Genomic DNA, 16963 nt, shown 5'->3' with positions numbered 1-16963 from the left:
GACTGTGGTATCTTCTATTATCCGTGGTCTCCTTCCGTCTAAAATCAACTTAGAAGCTAGAAGGGCACTTCCCTTACCAGGGCATTACCGGAGACTTCCCGTGCTGTAGCTTCACAGGTTGTTACACTGCGCAGGAACACTTCCCCCTCCCACTGTGTGAGATTTCAGAGCAGATAGAAGGGGGGAAACATTGTAACAGCCTGTAACACTGCAGCACAGAGGGGCACAGAACAGCTCTGATAACACCCCCCGGAGCCCATCAGGCAAATTAGCATAATTTTAGAAGGAAATAGGCCAAGGAAAACAAATATAGGAAGGTTACGGTAGCCACAGAGCCTGGATTTATGAGTTTGGGTCTCCAGATTCCTCTCCAATGGTAGAAAGTCTGTAGAAAATTGGTCTCTGTATCACTATTGTCTGTAACGGTTTGTGATATTGAAGTATTAAAGTGAAACTGTAATACCAGAGACAGCCACACGGACAAGGGTGGAGCTGTTTAAAATCTTATCTTCATATAAGACGAGAGCCAATTCCTATAGAGGCCATGGCAGATGTTTTTAGGCTCGGGTCCTAGCGTCACTTGTGACATTAACTTCTCACAACCCCCAAGGGGAATAAAGGTAAATTTAAAATGATCTATTTGCACATCTCCCTTCATAGTTCTGCCTTCTGGCGGGATCATAAAGGAGTCTTTAGGGACGGCGGGATATTGCAGAGTAATCAGGAAGTCATTGTCTTCTGTCAGAGCCGTCATCCACCTCCAGCGACTAACACTAATTAATAACCCCGCAACATACAGCAACCGCGCTAAATAAGGAAACCGCAAGGACCGCGGGAGGCAAGAGAGACGTCTACTGTCACAGCGCAAGCACCAGAGCCATCAGTCACCTCCAGAGGTAATTACAGCCAATCCCCTGACAGCCCCCAGAATATACAGAACTCATCTATAATGTATCACAGGAAGAATCTAATATATAATACTGCCCCCTATGTACAGGAATATAACTACTATAATACTGCCCCCTATGTACAAGAATATAACTACTATAATACTGCCCCCTATGTACAGGAATATAACTACTATAATACTGCCCCCTATGTACAGAAATATAACTACTATAATACTGCCCCCTATGTACAAGAATATAACTACTATAATACTGCCCCCTATGTACAGGAATATAACTACTATAATACTGCCCCCTATGTACAGGAATATAACTACTATAATACTGCCCCCTATGTACAGGAATATAACTACTATAATACTGCCCCCTATGTACAAGAATATAACTACTATAATACTGCCCCCTATGTACAGGAATATAACTACTATAATACTGCCCCCTATGTACAGGAATATAACTACTATAATACTGCCCCCTATGTACAGGAATATAACTACTATAATACTGCCCCCTATGTACAAGGATATAACTACTATAATACTGCCGCCTATGTACAAGAATATAACTACTATAATACTGCCCCCTGTGTACAGGAATATAACTACTATAATACTGCCCCCTATGTACAAGAATATAACTACTATAATACTGCCCCCTATGTACAAGAATATAACTACTATAATACTGCCTCCTATGTACAAGAATATAACTACTATAATACTGCCCCTATGTACAAGAATATAACTACTATAATACTGCCCCCTATGTACAGGAATATAACTACTATAATACTGCCCCCTATGTACAAGAATATAACTACTATAATACTGCCCCATGTGTACAGGAATATAACTACTATAATACTGCCCCCTATGTACAGGAATATAACTACTATAATACTGCCCCCTATGTACAAGAATATAACTACTATAATACTGCCCCCTATATACAGGATATAACTACTATAATACTGCTCCCTATGTACAAGAATATAACTACTATAATACTGCCCTCTATGTACAGGAATATAACTACTATAATACTGCTCCCTATGTACAGGAATATAACTACTATAATACTGCCCCCTATGTACAGGAATATAACTACTATAATACTGCCCCCTATGTACAAGAATATAACTACTATAATACTGCCCCCTATATACAGGATATAACTACTATAATACTGCCCCCTATGTACAGGAATATAACTACTATAATACTGCCCCCTATGTACAGGAATATAACTACTATAATACTGCCCCCTATGTACTGGAATATAACTACTATAATACTGCCCCCTATGTACAGGAATATAACTACTATAATACTGCCCCCTATGTACAGGTATATAACTACTATAATACTGCCCCCTATGTACAGGAATATAACTACTATAATACTGCCCCCTATGTACAGGAATATAACTACTATAATACTGCCCCCTATGTACAGGAATATAACTACTATAATACTGCCCCCTATGTACAGGAATATAACTACTATAATACTGCCCCCTATGTACAAGAATATAACAACTATAATAATGCCCCCTATGTACAGGTATATAACTACTATAACACTGCCCCTATGTACAAGAATATAACTACTATAATACTGCCCCCCTATGTACAGGAATATAACTACTATAATAATGCCCCCTATGTACAGGTATATAACTACTAGAACACTGCCCCTATGTACAAGAATATAACTACTATAATACTGCCCCCTATGTACAGGAATATAACTACTATAATACTGCCCCCTATGTACAAGAATATAACTACTATAATACTGCCCCATGTGTACAGGAATATAACTACTATAATACTGCCCCCTATGTACAGGAATATAACTGCTATAATACTGCCCCCTATGTACAGGAATATAACTACTATAATACTGCCCCCTATGTACAGGAATATAACTACTATAATACTGCCCCCTATGTATAGGAATATAACTACTATAATACTGCCCCCTATGTACAGGAATATAACTACTATAATACTGCCCCCTATGTACAGGAATATAACTACTATAATACTGCCCCCTATGTATAGGAATATAACTACTATAATACTGCCCCCTATGTACAGGAATATAACTACTATAATACTGCCCCCTATGTACAAGAATATAACTACTATAATACTGCCCCCTATGTACAAGAATATAACTACTATAATACTGCCCCCTATGTACAAGAATATAACTACTATAATACTGCCCCCTATGTACAAGAATATAACTACTATAATACTGCCCCCTATGTACAGGATATAACTACTATAATACTGCCTCCTATGTACAGGAATATAACTACTATAATACTGCCCCCTATGTACAAGAATATAACTACTATAATACTGCCCCCTATGTACAAGAATATAACTACTATAATACTGCCCCCTATGTACAAGAATATAACTACTATAATACTGCCCCCTATGTACAAGAATATAACTACTATAATACTGCCCCCTATGTACAAGTATATAACTACTATAATACTGCCCCCTATGTACAAGAATATAACTACTATAATACTGCCCCATATGTACAAGAATATAACTACTATAATACTGTAATATAGTAGGTAGCTCTCATTTGTAGATTGCCCCTTATGTTCAGGCTGTAGATTATAGATTGTATATTTTCACTTTGAGTATTTATGGGGGAGGTGGTTACCAACTTTATAATTTAATTTCTATGGCTGAACAAAAAAGTCAGATGACCTATTACGCTTTTCTCTTGTATCTTTGGCGATCACAATGTTGCATTTCCTGAAGATGAACTTTCCGAGAAGAAATCAAACAATCCTGACATTCTCTGAACGCTCCCCCCTGGGACCGTGGCGCTTGGCACGGTCCATATTTGCACCTGTTACTTTGTTGCTTCTACTGTGAATGAGGGGATAATTACTTCCGCCATAATGACTGATGGTTAATGGGTTCTGCTTACTCTGCTTTATGTACCTCATAGTGGCGGTATTATAGTGCAGCCAATAACACCTGCACCAGACAGATGGAGGAGATCATTAGGATTGGGGGGAGATTCAGAACAATGGAGAACAATACACTCCGCCTCTGTCCAGCCTGAAACGGCTGATAACAGGGAGCACAATCTGTATTCACCTATCCTGCAGGCAGACTCTCCCTATCTCATACATGTCTACTCCTCAGGGGCGGGGCCAATGCTTTCATCTCCCGCCTAAGAGGAGCACATTAGTGCCAGAAAGTCCAAAAAACTGCATTATTATCGTTCTGAAAATTGAAAAACTGAAAATGTAGGTTTAGCATGAGTGAAACAAAGCTTTATTTAGATGAAACATCATAGTGGTAATGCCACCCCCCGGGCAGATGGAGATGGAAGACGCCGGCTGGTCCACGGAGGGCGGCACGTGTGTTTTGGTCGAGTTGATGGATGACTAGAGGTTTTAGATGTCTCCAGGCTGTGCGCTGTAATATTTACTCATCGCTCTCTTGATGCCTCATATAGTCGATAGTCTGCTGGATACACTGTAACGGTAATTGTCCTGAGCGTCCCCCCGGAAGCAAACCAGGCGCTCAGCCGAAATCAAAGCCGGTTCCCAAAGAGTCATCCATGAGAAAGGGGGGAGGGAAGGAGATGAGAGTCCTGACTACAGATCTGCTTGTCATCTCCTCCATCCCCTAGAACCGAGCACTTGGCTGCGAATCGGCTTCAAAGAGAAGAGATAAGTTGTGTCCTCTAATGGCCCTCGAAGAGAAGGGCGGCCAGAAGAAGCCAGGCCGGACTACAGATCGGTTTGTTGTAGTTGCATCGCACTCCTCTACCGAGATCTTGGCTTGGATTTGCTTGTTTCAAAGGTGACTTTAAAAAAGTTGGACCCTATGAGGTGTCCCTCGAAGAAGCACCAGTAAGGAGAAGGGTGGGCAGAAGTGTCCTCACCAATATAGAGTCATGTCTGGAATGGTGGTCTAAGAAACATCACTGGCGGAACCAACTTATTCTGGTCTCCCCTGTCCGGCACTTTGAGGGGTGATCTATGTTCCTGTATAGGTTTTATAGGTTACCTACAGAAGAAGAGATGGACTCTATCAATCATCATCCAAGGCCAGTTTGAAAAACATCACTTGTACGGCGTGAACCGGCAGAAGTCACTTATTCTGGGGTCCCCTGACCGGAACTTTGTGGGGTGTTCTGTTTCTGTGTAACTTTAATAGGTGACCTACAGATCTAAATTAAACACTTCTATTTGTCTTGTTCCATCTCACTTGAAGGATTAAAAATCGGTTTTAGAGCTTTTTTTCTCCATGGTAACAGACTACAAAGCATCCGTAGTCAGATCATCCAGACACAATCGCTGTCCTCAGCTTCTTCCTGATAAACATGCCGTGGTCAGATGGAAATGAGTGCGACTATAGGAATAGACGGTACACAGCTTGTAGTCTGCCATGGAGACATAGGACGTTAGGAGCTGTATACACAAAACGGAAGGTGATTTTTCACTGAAACTATTTATGAACCTGCCTTATTTTCCATTTCTGATACATATTAGTAACAAGAAAAACCCATTTTTTTAAGATGGAATTGCCCCTTTAATTCGATCCACTGGGGTTCCATTCATACGTATATCTAATGTGAACGTAGAATAGGTCCCAAGGGGGACCCTAGGGTAGAAAGGCCCCTAGGGGTCCTTCTTAAGAGGTATAAGAGGGAAGGGATGCTTATGGTTGAAAGGTGGGTTCCGTTGTTAGGGTTATAACCTCTAGGGTTCCTTTCCGATTCCAAAATCTAGGGGATTACCGATTTTAGTGAATGAGATTTTGGACTTTGAGAAATGGCAGAGGTCCAAAAGCTCAAGATATTTCTCATAACATTTACCGATCACGTAAAAAACAGCAAAGCACACAAGATTGGGTGACAGCTGCCGACTCCACACCTGCTGGAACATTCATAATTTCCTAATCAGCTCAGAAATAGAGAAGTCTGGGCAAACTTTATCAGCAAACATTGAGGGAAAGCGGCTCCGCGGAAACATATGGTCTCGTTCTGATTCAATCATCGCACATTTGTATGGAAATCACAGGATTCCCTCACGGAATTTCTCCCTCCCTGCGGTGGACCGAATCTGAACTACGCATATAGCCAAAATCTATCAAAAATTTCAGCCTTAAATTATGCTAATTCCCTCATCCAGCCACGCCTATCATTCATGAGAAGATGAGTGTCACGGTTCGTGAGGGGCGTACCGTCTGAGAGTCTCTTTGGGAAGAGTCAGTGGACCCTCTGGACCACCGCGGGTCCCAAACCATCCCCCGCGGTGGTCCAGAGGGTCCACTGACTCTTCCCAAAGAGACTCTCTGACGGCAGCCAAGGTAATAAATGCAGGAAACAGCCTGAGATCACAACCTGAGATGACAGCAGGAACGCAGAGGAGCACTGGTAACGCTGGTACGGAGTGAAGACACCGCTGGGCTGGGACCTTGGAAGGCACGGCAGAAGCACAGGATGGCAGGAGGTCACCTCTGGGCTGGAACCCTGGACGGCACAGAAGGAGCACAGTCCTACGGGAACGGGCAACAGGACATGGACCACAGCATACGGACCACCGGACACGGACCACAGGAACGGGACCTCGGGATACACACAGGAGGCTTTCACTTCAGTTGGGAAGACTTGAAGATCCGGCAGGGGGTGAAGGAGACTACCGGGTTATATAGGAAACCCAGAAGTGACCAGCGCCAATGGAGAGGACGCTGGCCTTTTAAGTTCTGAGGAGTCAGTGCGCGCGCGCCCTAGGAGCGGGAGCGCGAGGCCTGGAAGGCAGGAGACTGCAGCCGGCACGTCGGAGACTAGGGGCCAGGATAGGCAAGTCCGGGGATGGGGGCAGAGTCGCCACCACAGAGAGGAACGCAGGTGTGCCCGAGATCCGTGACAGGGATTGCGGGGACACCTGTGACAATGAGTAGCCAGAAGACACAAGAACTTATGCTTCCTCGCCTTCCTCAGCTCTTAAATCCGCTCTACCAACAAGAGTGTCTCAATCAGGTGGATTTCTTCGAAGCTCCAACCAAACTTCTAATTCATGTCAAAGTCATGGATGAGGCTCGTAAAATATTGACCTAAGCCTCATCTCCTCATGGTGTTGTCCCTGTGGATCCAGCAAAAACCTTCTTCAGGAGAAAAGTGTCATAGAGGTGGTGGACAACTGTAGGCTTCGAGGCTCCTAAGTCTACAAATGGTGATATCTAATCTCATGAACTCTTGGGTTCCACATGAACCGATACCGGAGACATCTTTTGTGTCCAGGCTTTCAATGATACTATAAGTTATGAAATGGAGGAGGGCAGGAGAAGTTTTTGAATACTGAAGTTCACCAAACTCAGCACTACCTCGTCAGATAGACTAATGGAAACTGAGCACTGACCTACAGTGCCTGGTTGGACATATTTTACCAGGAAGGTGGCCTCAAAAGCCAGAATGGAGTTCTACATCTGGTTCAGAACTTCTACTTTGGTACTTAGGACTGTTTTTTGATTATCATAGTGTCATTTGTTGACGTTTGTCTCCACGATTAATCAGATTTCCCACCCTGCTATTAATCAGATTTTCCATAACTATTAATCAGATTTTCCATAACTATTAATCAGATTTCCCTCTGCTATTAATCAGATTTTCCATAACTATTAATCAGATTTTGCCATTATTATTCAGATTTGCCACCACTGTTATTCAATCTGGCGCCTTCTATTAATATTGAGCTTCTTGATGGAGTAAGACATTACAATGTGGGAAACCCCTTCCCCCATCAGGCCATTATAGACCAATTGTGTGTTTAAAGAGGTAATATATCAGACAACCCCTTTAATTAGCTTTCATAGCATACATATCTGAGGCCTCTGAGGAGCAGTGTAATGATGTAGGGGGAGGGCACAGACATTGTCCACATGCCATGGAGCACGTATAACTTCACCACTGTGGTTATGAAGGTGTCATGGAGCCGCAGGCTACGTCAGGCATTATATATTTCCCTTTGTGTTGTCTATAAGCGGTGGTCTTATTACGGGACCCCGGTGACAGCCCGCACCTGTCTACTGGGATTATTACAGTAATTAATAATTTATCAGCTAAGAATTGCCGCTCATTGTCTCCAGTTGTCAGCGACTCGTGTTGTGATGTGCAATTAGAAAGGTGTCAGTGACGGGTCGTTATATCTCCAGGGGGGGGGGGGGCAAAAAAAAAACGAGTCCTATCCATCTCCACTAATGAGTAGAAGTCACACAACGCAGATAGAGACGTCATATTAAAGGGCCAGAGCCACTGATATTCTTCACAGAGTCCAGGGCAGGAGACTTTACTCATATCCTTCTAGAAGATGACCGAAACTCCCACCTTCGATTAGATAAGCCACACCCATTGATAATTTAGCCCCACCCCAAAGGATATTAGTCATATTTCTCACCTACAATATAGAGACGCTGCCCAAATCGTAAGAAACGAGCACCCTGATCGAAACTGAATCAAGAGGTCCGCAGCTATGACATCTCATCTGCTGGAAGCCATAAGTCTACCTTTTGGCCCAAATTTTTCTCTGACGATAAGATTGAATATTCAGAAATGAAGGCGACCAACCTCGTAGAAGTTCTATCTATGGTCCTGCTATGGCCACCTAGATTTACGAGATGCAGATATAGCTCAACGCAGTGAAAATTTGGCACGAAGAAGTTGACTCAAGCAGTTGGGTTTGGCCACTTTGGCCAAGAAAGGTCCTATATTCTGACGTAGAACTTGGGTCATCCATGGGGCTTCTAGAAGGTCCTTCCCAACAGATATCCATAGAAACAATGACCACACATAACCTCTCTTTACAGGTTCTAAGGCAAGTCATGGTAACCACCCCCGGACTTGTGCCGTCAGCTCGTTCCTATAAAGTCCAGGAAATATAGAAGACAAATCTCCGACCACCGCAGTTCTTTTAAGCCGATTTAATGCAATATTGTATTTCCACGATCCACAGGGGAGCGAGAAACATAAAACACAAATAATCTGTAGAACGCTGGGAGGAATTACATGTCATCTCCAGGAACGAGGAGAAATCTTACAGGAGGTCAGGGAGTAGTCGGAATAAGAGGAGGCAATGAAACATGAACACAACAGACGTGAGGTGGGGGGGCAAACTACTAGATGTTAGAGATTGATTTCATCCAGCGAGCTTGTGGAGAGAGCTCCTAGTGAGAGGAGGAGGAAGCTATGCTAGTTGGACATGGTCCCATCTCCAATACTTACCATGCTCTGGGTCTTTAGGACCTCCAGCCTGGATGGGGGGGATCAAGGTACCTGCTTTAGCCAATCAGTGGCCTTGTTGGAGAATGCAAAATCACATCTTCTTATGACTCAAGTGATTTCCCAAGGTACGAGAAGACCATCGATTGACCAAAGTGGGTCCTTCACCCCTAAGTCGAGCTGTAATGCCCCAAAAAACGGACCTGGAGTAGGGCAAGTACACTTATTTTTTGCCACCCCAGACTCCAGCAGGTTAGGAATTCCTGGTAAACCCCTTTTTTATTATTTAAGATTTGATTGGTTTGAGGTGTTTAAACCCTTCATGATGACCAAAACAAGGTGGCGGAGGCGGGCAGACAAGTTCCTCGCACCCCATTACCTTAAAATTATCTTCTGCTCTGGGCACCCCGCACTTGGCTGATCAGATCTGGCACTAATGTTTGGTTCTAAAACTTCTGGGTAACCTTCAACGATCTTCATCTTGAAGAACATCTAAGATTACCACAAACATGGAGTCACATGTGAGTATACCGGCACTTACCGTTGTGGCGCAGTAGATGTCCTTCCACACCGTGGCCTCTCTGGACAGATCCGATACCTCAAACAAGTTATCCAGGATGACCTCTCCGATCATGTCATGTCTGGAGAAGCGGTCAAAGTCGTAGACACTAAAATGTAGTTTCCTATTGCTGAGCTGGTCGTAAGCCACCGGGAACTGGAAGGCCTCATCAAAGACCGGGTTAAGAGTCTTCCTGTGAACCCTCGTCTGGAACTTCTTCTTCCTGTCTGGGAGGAGATAGATCTTGACGTAGGGATCGGAGGTACCACACAAGTCCTTAGCCGGCAGCTCCAGGGCCTTCAAGATCTTGACGACGAGCAGCTCGTTCTCGTAGTCGTACAGAAGGCCGAAGTGGAGCTTCCCGCACGTCTTGACGTCTTCCTTCTTGTTGTCTTCCGAGTCCACGGATTTCTGTTTGTACAACTCGGGTTTGATCCTGCCAATGCTGGTGGTGGTCTCGCCCCTCTGTAGAGGCTCTATGCCCATGCTGAAGTCTACGCTGGACACTTGCATCTGTCTTGGTAGATGCCTCCTGAAGGAATTGTGCCTGCAATCAAAATGCCAAAAAATTCAAATAATTTATAAGAAAAATTCGAAAAAAAATCAAAAATCAAAGTCAAAGCTACTTTTCTCCATCGGGGTCCTTGTTCTTCGACACGTCATCTGCAAGTGGTCTCCCTCTTGGCTGGGTACAGTCCTTTCCTAAAAATAATCTTGAGAACCTTGATCCTCCTATGTAACTTTGAAGATCACAATTCTCCGTTCCTCCAGAGACATAATTCTGCCTGCCAGGGGCTACCACTAGGGGGAGCTAACTGTATACCATGTTAGTCCAAGCATTAAAGGGGTTTTCCTGGCATGGTTCTTGATAAAAGCGTTGCGTTGGTGAGGCTGGGACCTCCGGGAACCCTTAGATTGTTTCAAATGGCAATCGTGGTCTCGATTTTCGGGATAGTAGAAGGGACCTGCTAACTTACCCGTGTACACCCCTGCCTACCTATCCCAGTTACCTCCACTGAACCCAGAGCTCAGAGCCTCACTGAATAACCCATCTGTTATACCTGCAGGAACCGAACATAGGAGCCGATCCTCCTCTCCGCGCCCCCACTTACCCCCTAATTTACATCAGTAGATCCTTCCACGTTCAATTCATCTTGTTCTATTGTCTGACAAATTAGCATAAAGAGATTGCTGGCACAGACGGTAAATCACCTCCCGCCATTGTGCTCAGGTTGTCTGAACCTTCCGCGTTCCGTGTAATTAGTTTTCATAAACATTTCATGTCTGTCAGCCGTCTCCCGTTACCCCGTGTGATCGCAACCGTGTACTGCCCCTCCCCCCACAGATCAACGAGAATATTATGACTATTATTTTTTTCCCTACCCCCCCATAGCTCCCGCCTCTCACTTTTGCTGTTTTGCTGCTCGTTTTATGATCTAACTGTCCCTGGAGAGATGTGTAATCAGACCTCACACTGCTGTGCTCTGTGCTCTCTGCAGCCTGTGCAATGTATATTGTCCCTGGAGAGATGTGTAATCAGACCTCACACTGCTGTGCTCTGTGCTCTCTGCAGCCAGTGTTATGTATTGTCCCTGGAGAGATGTGTAATCAGACCTCACACTGCTGTGCTCTGTGCTCTCTGCAGCCAGTGTTATGTACTGTCCCTGGAGAGATGTGTAATCAGACCTCACACTGCTGTGCTCTGTGCTCCCTGCAGCCAGTGTTATGGATTGTCCCTGGAGAGATGTGTAATCAGACCTCACACTGCTGCGCTCTGTGCTCTGTGTAGCCAGTGTTATGTATTGTCCCTGGAGAGATGTGTAATCAGACCTCACACTGCTTTGCTCTGTGCTCCCTGTAGCCAGTGTTATCCATTGTCCATGGAGAGATGTGTAATAATACCTCACACTGCTGTGCTCTGTGCTCTCTGCAGCCAGTGTTGTGTATTGTCCCTGGAGAGATGTGTAATCAGACCTCACACTGCTGTGCTCTGTGCTCTCTGCAGCCAGTGTTATGTAATGTCCCTGGAGAGATGTGTAATCAGACCTCACACTGCTGTGCTCTGTGCTCTCTGCAGCCAGTGTTATGTATTGTCCCTGGAGAGATGTGTAATCAGACCTCACACTGCTGTGCTCTGTGCTCTCTGCAGCCAGTGTTATGTATTGTCCCTGGAGAGATGTGTAATCACACCTCACACTGCTGTGCTCTGTGCTCTCTGCAGCCAGTGTTATGTATTGTCCCTGGAGAGATGTGTAATCAGACCTCACACTGCTGTGCTCTGTGCTCTCTGCAGCCAGTGTTATGTATTGTCCCTGGAGAGATGTGTAATCACACCTCACACTGCTGTGCTCTGTGCTCTCTGCAGCCAGTGTTATGTATTGTCCCTGGAGAGATGTGTAATCAGACCTCACACTGCTGTGCTCTGTGCTCTCTGCTGCAGCTAGTGTCAGGTATTGTCCCTGGAGAGATCTGTAATCATACCTGTGTTTGCTGTTAGTAGCAGCAGGACTGTGATATATGTATTTCTATTCCAGGATTGTAGTATTGGGGACCTGTCTTCACACTGCTGTGCTATAATCTCTCTGCAGACTTGGATATTGTCCCTGTAAAGGTGTGTAATCATACATTTCACTATGTTGTTAGTAGCAGCAGGACTGTGAAATATTGATTTATATTTCAGGACAGCAAGGGGAACATGTCCTCACACTGCTGTGCTCTGTGGTCTCTGCAGACAATTTTAGTTATTGTACCTGGAGAGATGTGTAATCAGACTTTTGTGTATGCTGTTAGCAGCGACAGAACTGTGAAATATGGTTTTATATTCCAAGATTGTAGCATTGGGGATTTATCCTCACACTGCTGTGCGCTTTTCTCTCTGTATTAAACTGCTCCACAGCCCTCCCCCTTTCCTCTTGGTGAATGCAATAGTATTCAACCCCCAAGCATTTCAAAGCTTTAATTCAAAGTAAAGGGGAGAAGCTGTGGATGTGCATTTTGGAAAACACAGAGCTGAGTGAACAGCAGTGTGAGGACATGACCCCAGAGCACTTGTAAACACGATCCAACCAATCCAAGGCTATTACATAACACAGTCCGCAGTCTACACGCTCAAACCTTCTGACTGTTTCCATCTAACAATCCCCAGACCCCCGATAGCGGCATATGACCTCTCGAGTTGGGTCAATTAATTGATTACCTCCCAGAATCCCCTGCTGTATGGACATAACAGTCGCGGGAAGCCGCCGCCCATCTATCGAGTTGCGGAAATCACAGACACTTAAAAATGACTAATACGGCAGAAAATTATATGTTTTCATTGTTCCGAAAAAATTAATTATACAAAGCAACAAATACATAGACGGCGCTCTCTGAACCCAGCACCATGGTGTAAGAGGCCGGCTCTCGGAGCTTAAAGGGGAACTCCATTAACATGCACTTTCAACAACCAGTCAGAAAAGGGGACGGCCTGTGACAACACTGTTTAGGCCTATGGCTTCTTTTAGCTATTTGTCATATGTTTGAAAGAGACACCAGGCCTCAAACTGGGAAGTCCGAGAGGCGGGACTTAAAAATTTGACAAAATCTGCCTTTTCAGGAAAAAACAAAATGGATGCCTCAGCTTCATGGGACGAGGCGGACTCATTGTCAATACGAACCAATCATATTACAGCTCTCAGTGGTCAAAAGCACTATAAGAAATGAAAGCAGAGCTGTGATTGGTTGCTACAGTAACTTTTTCAGAAATTAGTATATTAGTTAGAAAAGCTGTAGTTTAGGGAGGATAATAATATAATATTAGCTAAAGGTAGATTAGGGTTTAGAATGTAGGTGGCAACCTACCATCCGATCTACTTTAACTTGTAAATATGGGATGGTAGGTTTCCTATAAAACAACCATTTCCGGCTGGAGTTTATACACATCCCACCCTTTAGAGGAGAAGAACACAGGATCGGGACTGTCCGCTATAGCGCTGGTGTCACATGACCAGTCCACAGTCACATGATCACCACAATATGACACGGGCAGAAGTTAAGGAAATACCGTATGGCCAATCCCCCGCTTCCGAACGCGTAGACTATAAATATCCAGACACGGTGTACACCCGGTGAGTCATCAGTGGCTACCCTTGTGGGAAATTTCCCTGTTTCTGTGCCGACAACAACGGGGGTATTGCGCTTGGCGTGCGATTCTGCGCCTTTCCTGACCCGTTCTTCCCAATTAGAAGATGTGGAAGGACAGATACATGATGTCCTAATTATAGAGAGCAGCTGCCGCGGCACGTCTGCGGCTCCACGCGGTAACTCTGAGGTAAATATCAAGAAGGAGGGCGACGAGGAGACTCAAAACGGGGGAAGAGAAGAGGAGGAGATACCCCACGTGGTAACTTTGAAGTAAATATTGAAAAGGAAAGGGACTACGAGACTCAAGACGGGGAAAAGATTAGCAGGAGATAGCCCAGGTGGACATTCTGAGGTAAATATCAGGAAGGAGGGCGACTACGAGACTCAAAAACGGGGAAGAGACGAGAAGGAGATACCCCACGTGGTAACTTTGAAGTAAATATTGAAAAGGAAAGGGACTACGAGACTCAAAACGCGGAAAAGATGAGCAGGAGATAGCCAGGCGGACATTCTGAGGTAAATATCAGGAAGGAGGGGGGGCTACTCGACTCAAAATGGGGAATGGATTAGATTAAGAAGGAGAAGTCCCCACGGGGTTCCCTCTTCAGTATAGAAGACTTCCAATATGGCTGCCATGTTTCCTGGACTAATGACTGACTAATGTGCCTGACAGGAAAAGTTGCCATGAGGACAACGTGGGCAAAACTTACCGTGAGGATGAGGTGGGCTCGGTGATCTGGCGCTGCATCCGTGCGTGCTTCATCAGATGCTCCTTCAGGGCGTTCTGCACCTCGGCCGGGATGTCCGGGGACGTGTGGCTGATCTTCATGGCGGCCTCCTGCATCCTCACCGACTGTTTCCCGTTCTGCTTGATTTCCTTCTTCTCCTCAGTCTCCGTCACTTCAGGAGGGGCGCTGGGAATGCACGGGGGGACGCCATTGGTGGCAGAAGTGACGGGTTTACTCCTCCAACATGGCCAGCAAAGTTTCCAGAAGACAAAGAGTGAGACCACCAGCAGCGCCAATCCGCAGAAGCTGACCACCACCGCGAGGAGACTGACCGATATGTCTGTGTAGGAGGTGGGAGAGATAAGAGATTGGATTAGAAAAATATCCTGCATTACCATCCGAATACATAAGTTGTGTCTGGTCCTGTATAGTACAGCTCCACTTACTCTAATGACATGCAATACCAGGTACAACCCAAGCACAGGAGAGGCGCTGTTATGGTAATAAAAGCAGCCATGCTTTTCCAATTCACAACAACCTCTACAAGGGTTAATAAAAGAAGCGAGTAATGACCTCAACCAAAAACACTGAGATAGGAGAATGTAAAATATGACATTTTATAATCCATCACGTCCAAAACTAATTATCTGTAGAAGTAAAAGAGCAGCACAGGATACTAAACTATAAAAAGATGGAAAGATCAAAACACTGGGAATGTCAGAATACCGGGAATACAAAACACCACAGCAAGAGGGAGCAAATACTACATACTAAAATACTGTCCCCTATGTACAAGAATATAACTACTATAATACTGCCCCCTATGTACAAGAATATAACTACTATAATACTGCCCCTATGTACAAGAATATAACTACTATAATACTGCCCCCTATGTACAGGAATATAACTACTATAATACTGCCTCCTATGTACAGGAATATAACTACTATAATACTGCCCCCTATGTACAGGAATATAACTACTATAATACTGCCCCCTATGTACAGGAATATAACTACTAAAATACTGTCCCCTATGTACAAGAATATAACTACTATAATACTGCCCCCTATGTACAAGAATATAACTACTATAATACTGCCTCCTATGTACAGGAATATAACTACTATAATACTGCCCCCTATGTACAGGAATATAACTACTATAATACTGCCCCTATGTACAAGAATATGCAACACCCTCGCCGATGCAATGGCGAGGTAGTGCTTGCGAATACGTCCCACCTGTAGGTAACACCACATTGCACTACATGGTCCTTATAGGATCAAAGGGGAAATTGCAGTGGTTAATCCTGCCTGGCAAGGCAGATGTTAATATGTGATGTAATTTCTATTATCCAATGATATGTGTTGCATCCTGTCTCTGTGCACTGAGAGGTAATTGGAGGAGCAGCCACCACCTGACCAAAGGGAGGTAATAAAACCCCCTAGCCTGGAATGTTCTAGAGAAGTCTCTCCCAAGAGAGAGAAGAGAGCAGTCTCTCCCAGAAGGGAGAATAGACCGGTCCTAGTCAGGCCCTCTGGGTCTGCAGGACGTAAGCAGAGAGTAGTTAGCTGAGCAGCAGCTCAGAGACTCTAGCACACCAGACCAGTGCAGGAAGAGCCTAGCCCCTGCCTGAAGTGGAAGATTAGACTAGAGCTAGTGTAGTGAGGAAAAGGGGTATCATCCTACCTTCAAGGGTGATACCTGAAGAGATCCAGGACCGAGCTGAAGCCTCCTCTAAGGACACAGCTGTCTCCCAGCCTGCTCTTACATCCAGGCTGGTGAAATACATCCTGTGGCTCCCTCCAAATACCTCTCCAGTACTCCACCTGTTAAAGACACGTTTTCTGCAGTTCCTGCCGGTTGCAATAAACGAACTGTAAGTTGTTTTCTTCAACCTCTGTCTCCGTCTGGTCCCTGCTACTACAACTACCCTCATCACCGGCACCCTGTCCATCACCCAGAGACTCACACTCGGGACATTAAGGGGTTGCCCCAGGGAGATCCGCTATAGCAGCCGCTCCCTCATCATTTCTTGCCAACACCACCCTGCTGGAGACCTGCCAGGCTGTAGGACAGCCCTCCGGTTCCCCCGTACCAAGCACCGTGACAATAGCGTGCTTAGGCCGCAACCGCCAGCCACTCCGGTACCGCGGGCCCCGGCTGTCTCCAGGCCCCACCTCAAGGGCTAGGCCCCGGTGGGGGATGTTGCAAGTGGCGTCACGAACAGGATTCAGACTTCTGTGCCTTATTACGGCATTAAAGACTTTCCTTTATTAAAAAGACTGTGCTGCCTAACCCTGCTGACATCCGGGTTTAGGCCCAAGGACTGGTGTGTTTCTGGAATGAACTGTGTTATACTGCTGC

General features: G+C 45.0%; 1 protein-coding gene across 1 annotated transcript in view; it reads right to left on the bottom strand.

The window, feature by feature from the left end:
- The window catches only part of SYT10 (synaptotagmin 10), a 46312-nt gene that overhangs the window by 13468 nt on the left and 15881 nt on the right, over positions 1-16963 (bottom strand). Inside the window, exons 2-3 of the mRNA XM_072145035.1 lie at positions 14573-14930; positions 9723-10287 (exon numbers count right to left, since the gene is read on the bottom strand). Coding sequence (XP_072001136.1) covers positions 9723-10287; positions 14573-14930 — 923 coding nt within the window. The remainder of the gene's footprint in view (positions 1-9722; positions 10288-14572; positions 14931-16963) is intronic.

The sequence above is a fragment of the Engystomops pustulosus genome, chromosome 4 (assembly GCF_040894005.1).
Source record: "Engystomops pustulosus chromosome 4, aEngPut4.maternal, whole genome shotgun sequence".
NCBI classification, from domain to species: domain Eukaryota; kingdom Metazoa; phylum Chordata; class Amphibia; order Anura; family Leptodactylidae; genus Engystomops; species Engystomops pustulosus.
The sequence above is the reverse complement of the archived record's forward strand: the minus strand, read 5'-3'. Positions and strand labels throughout refer to the sequence as shown.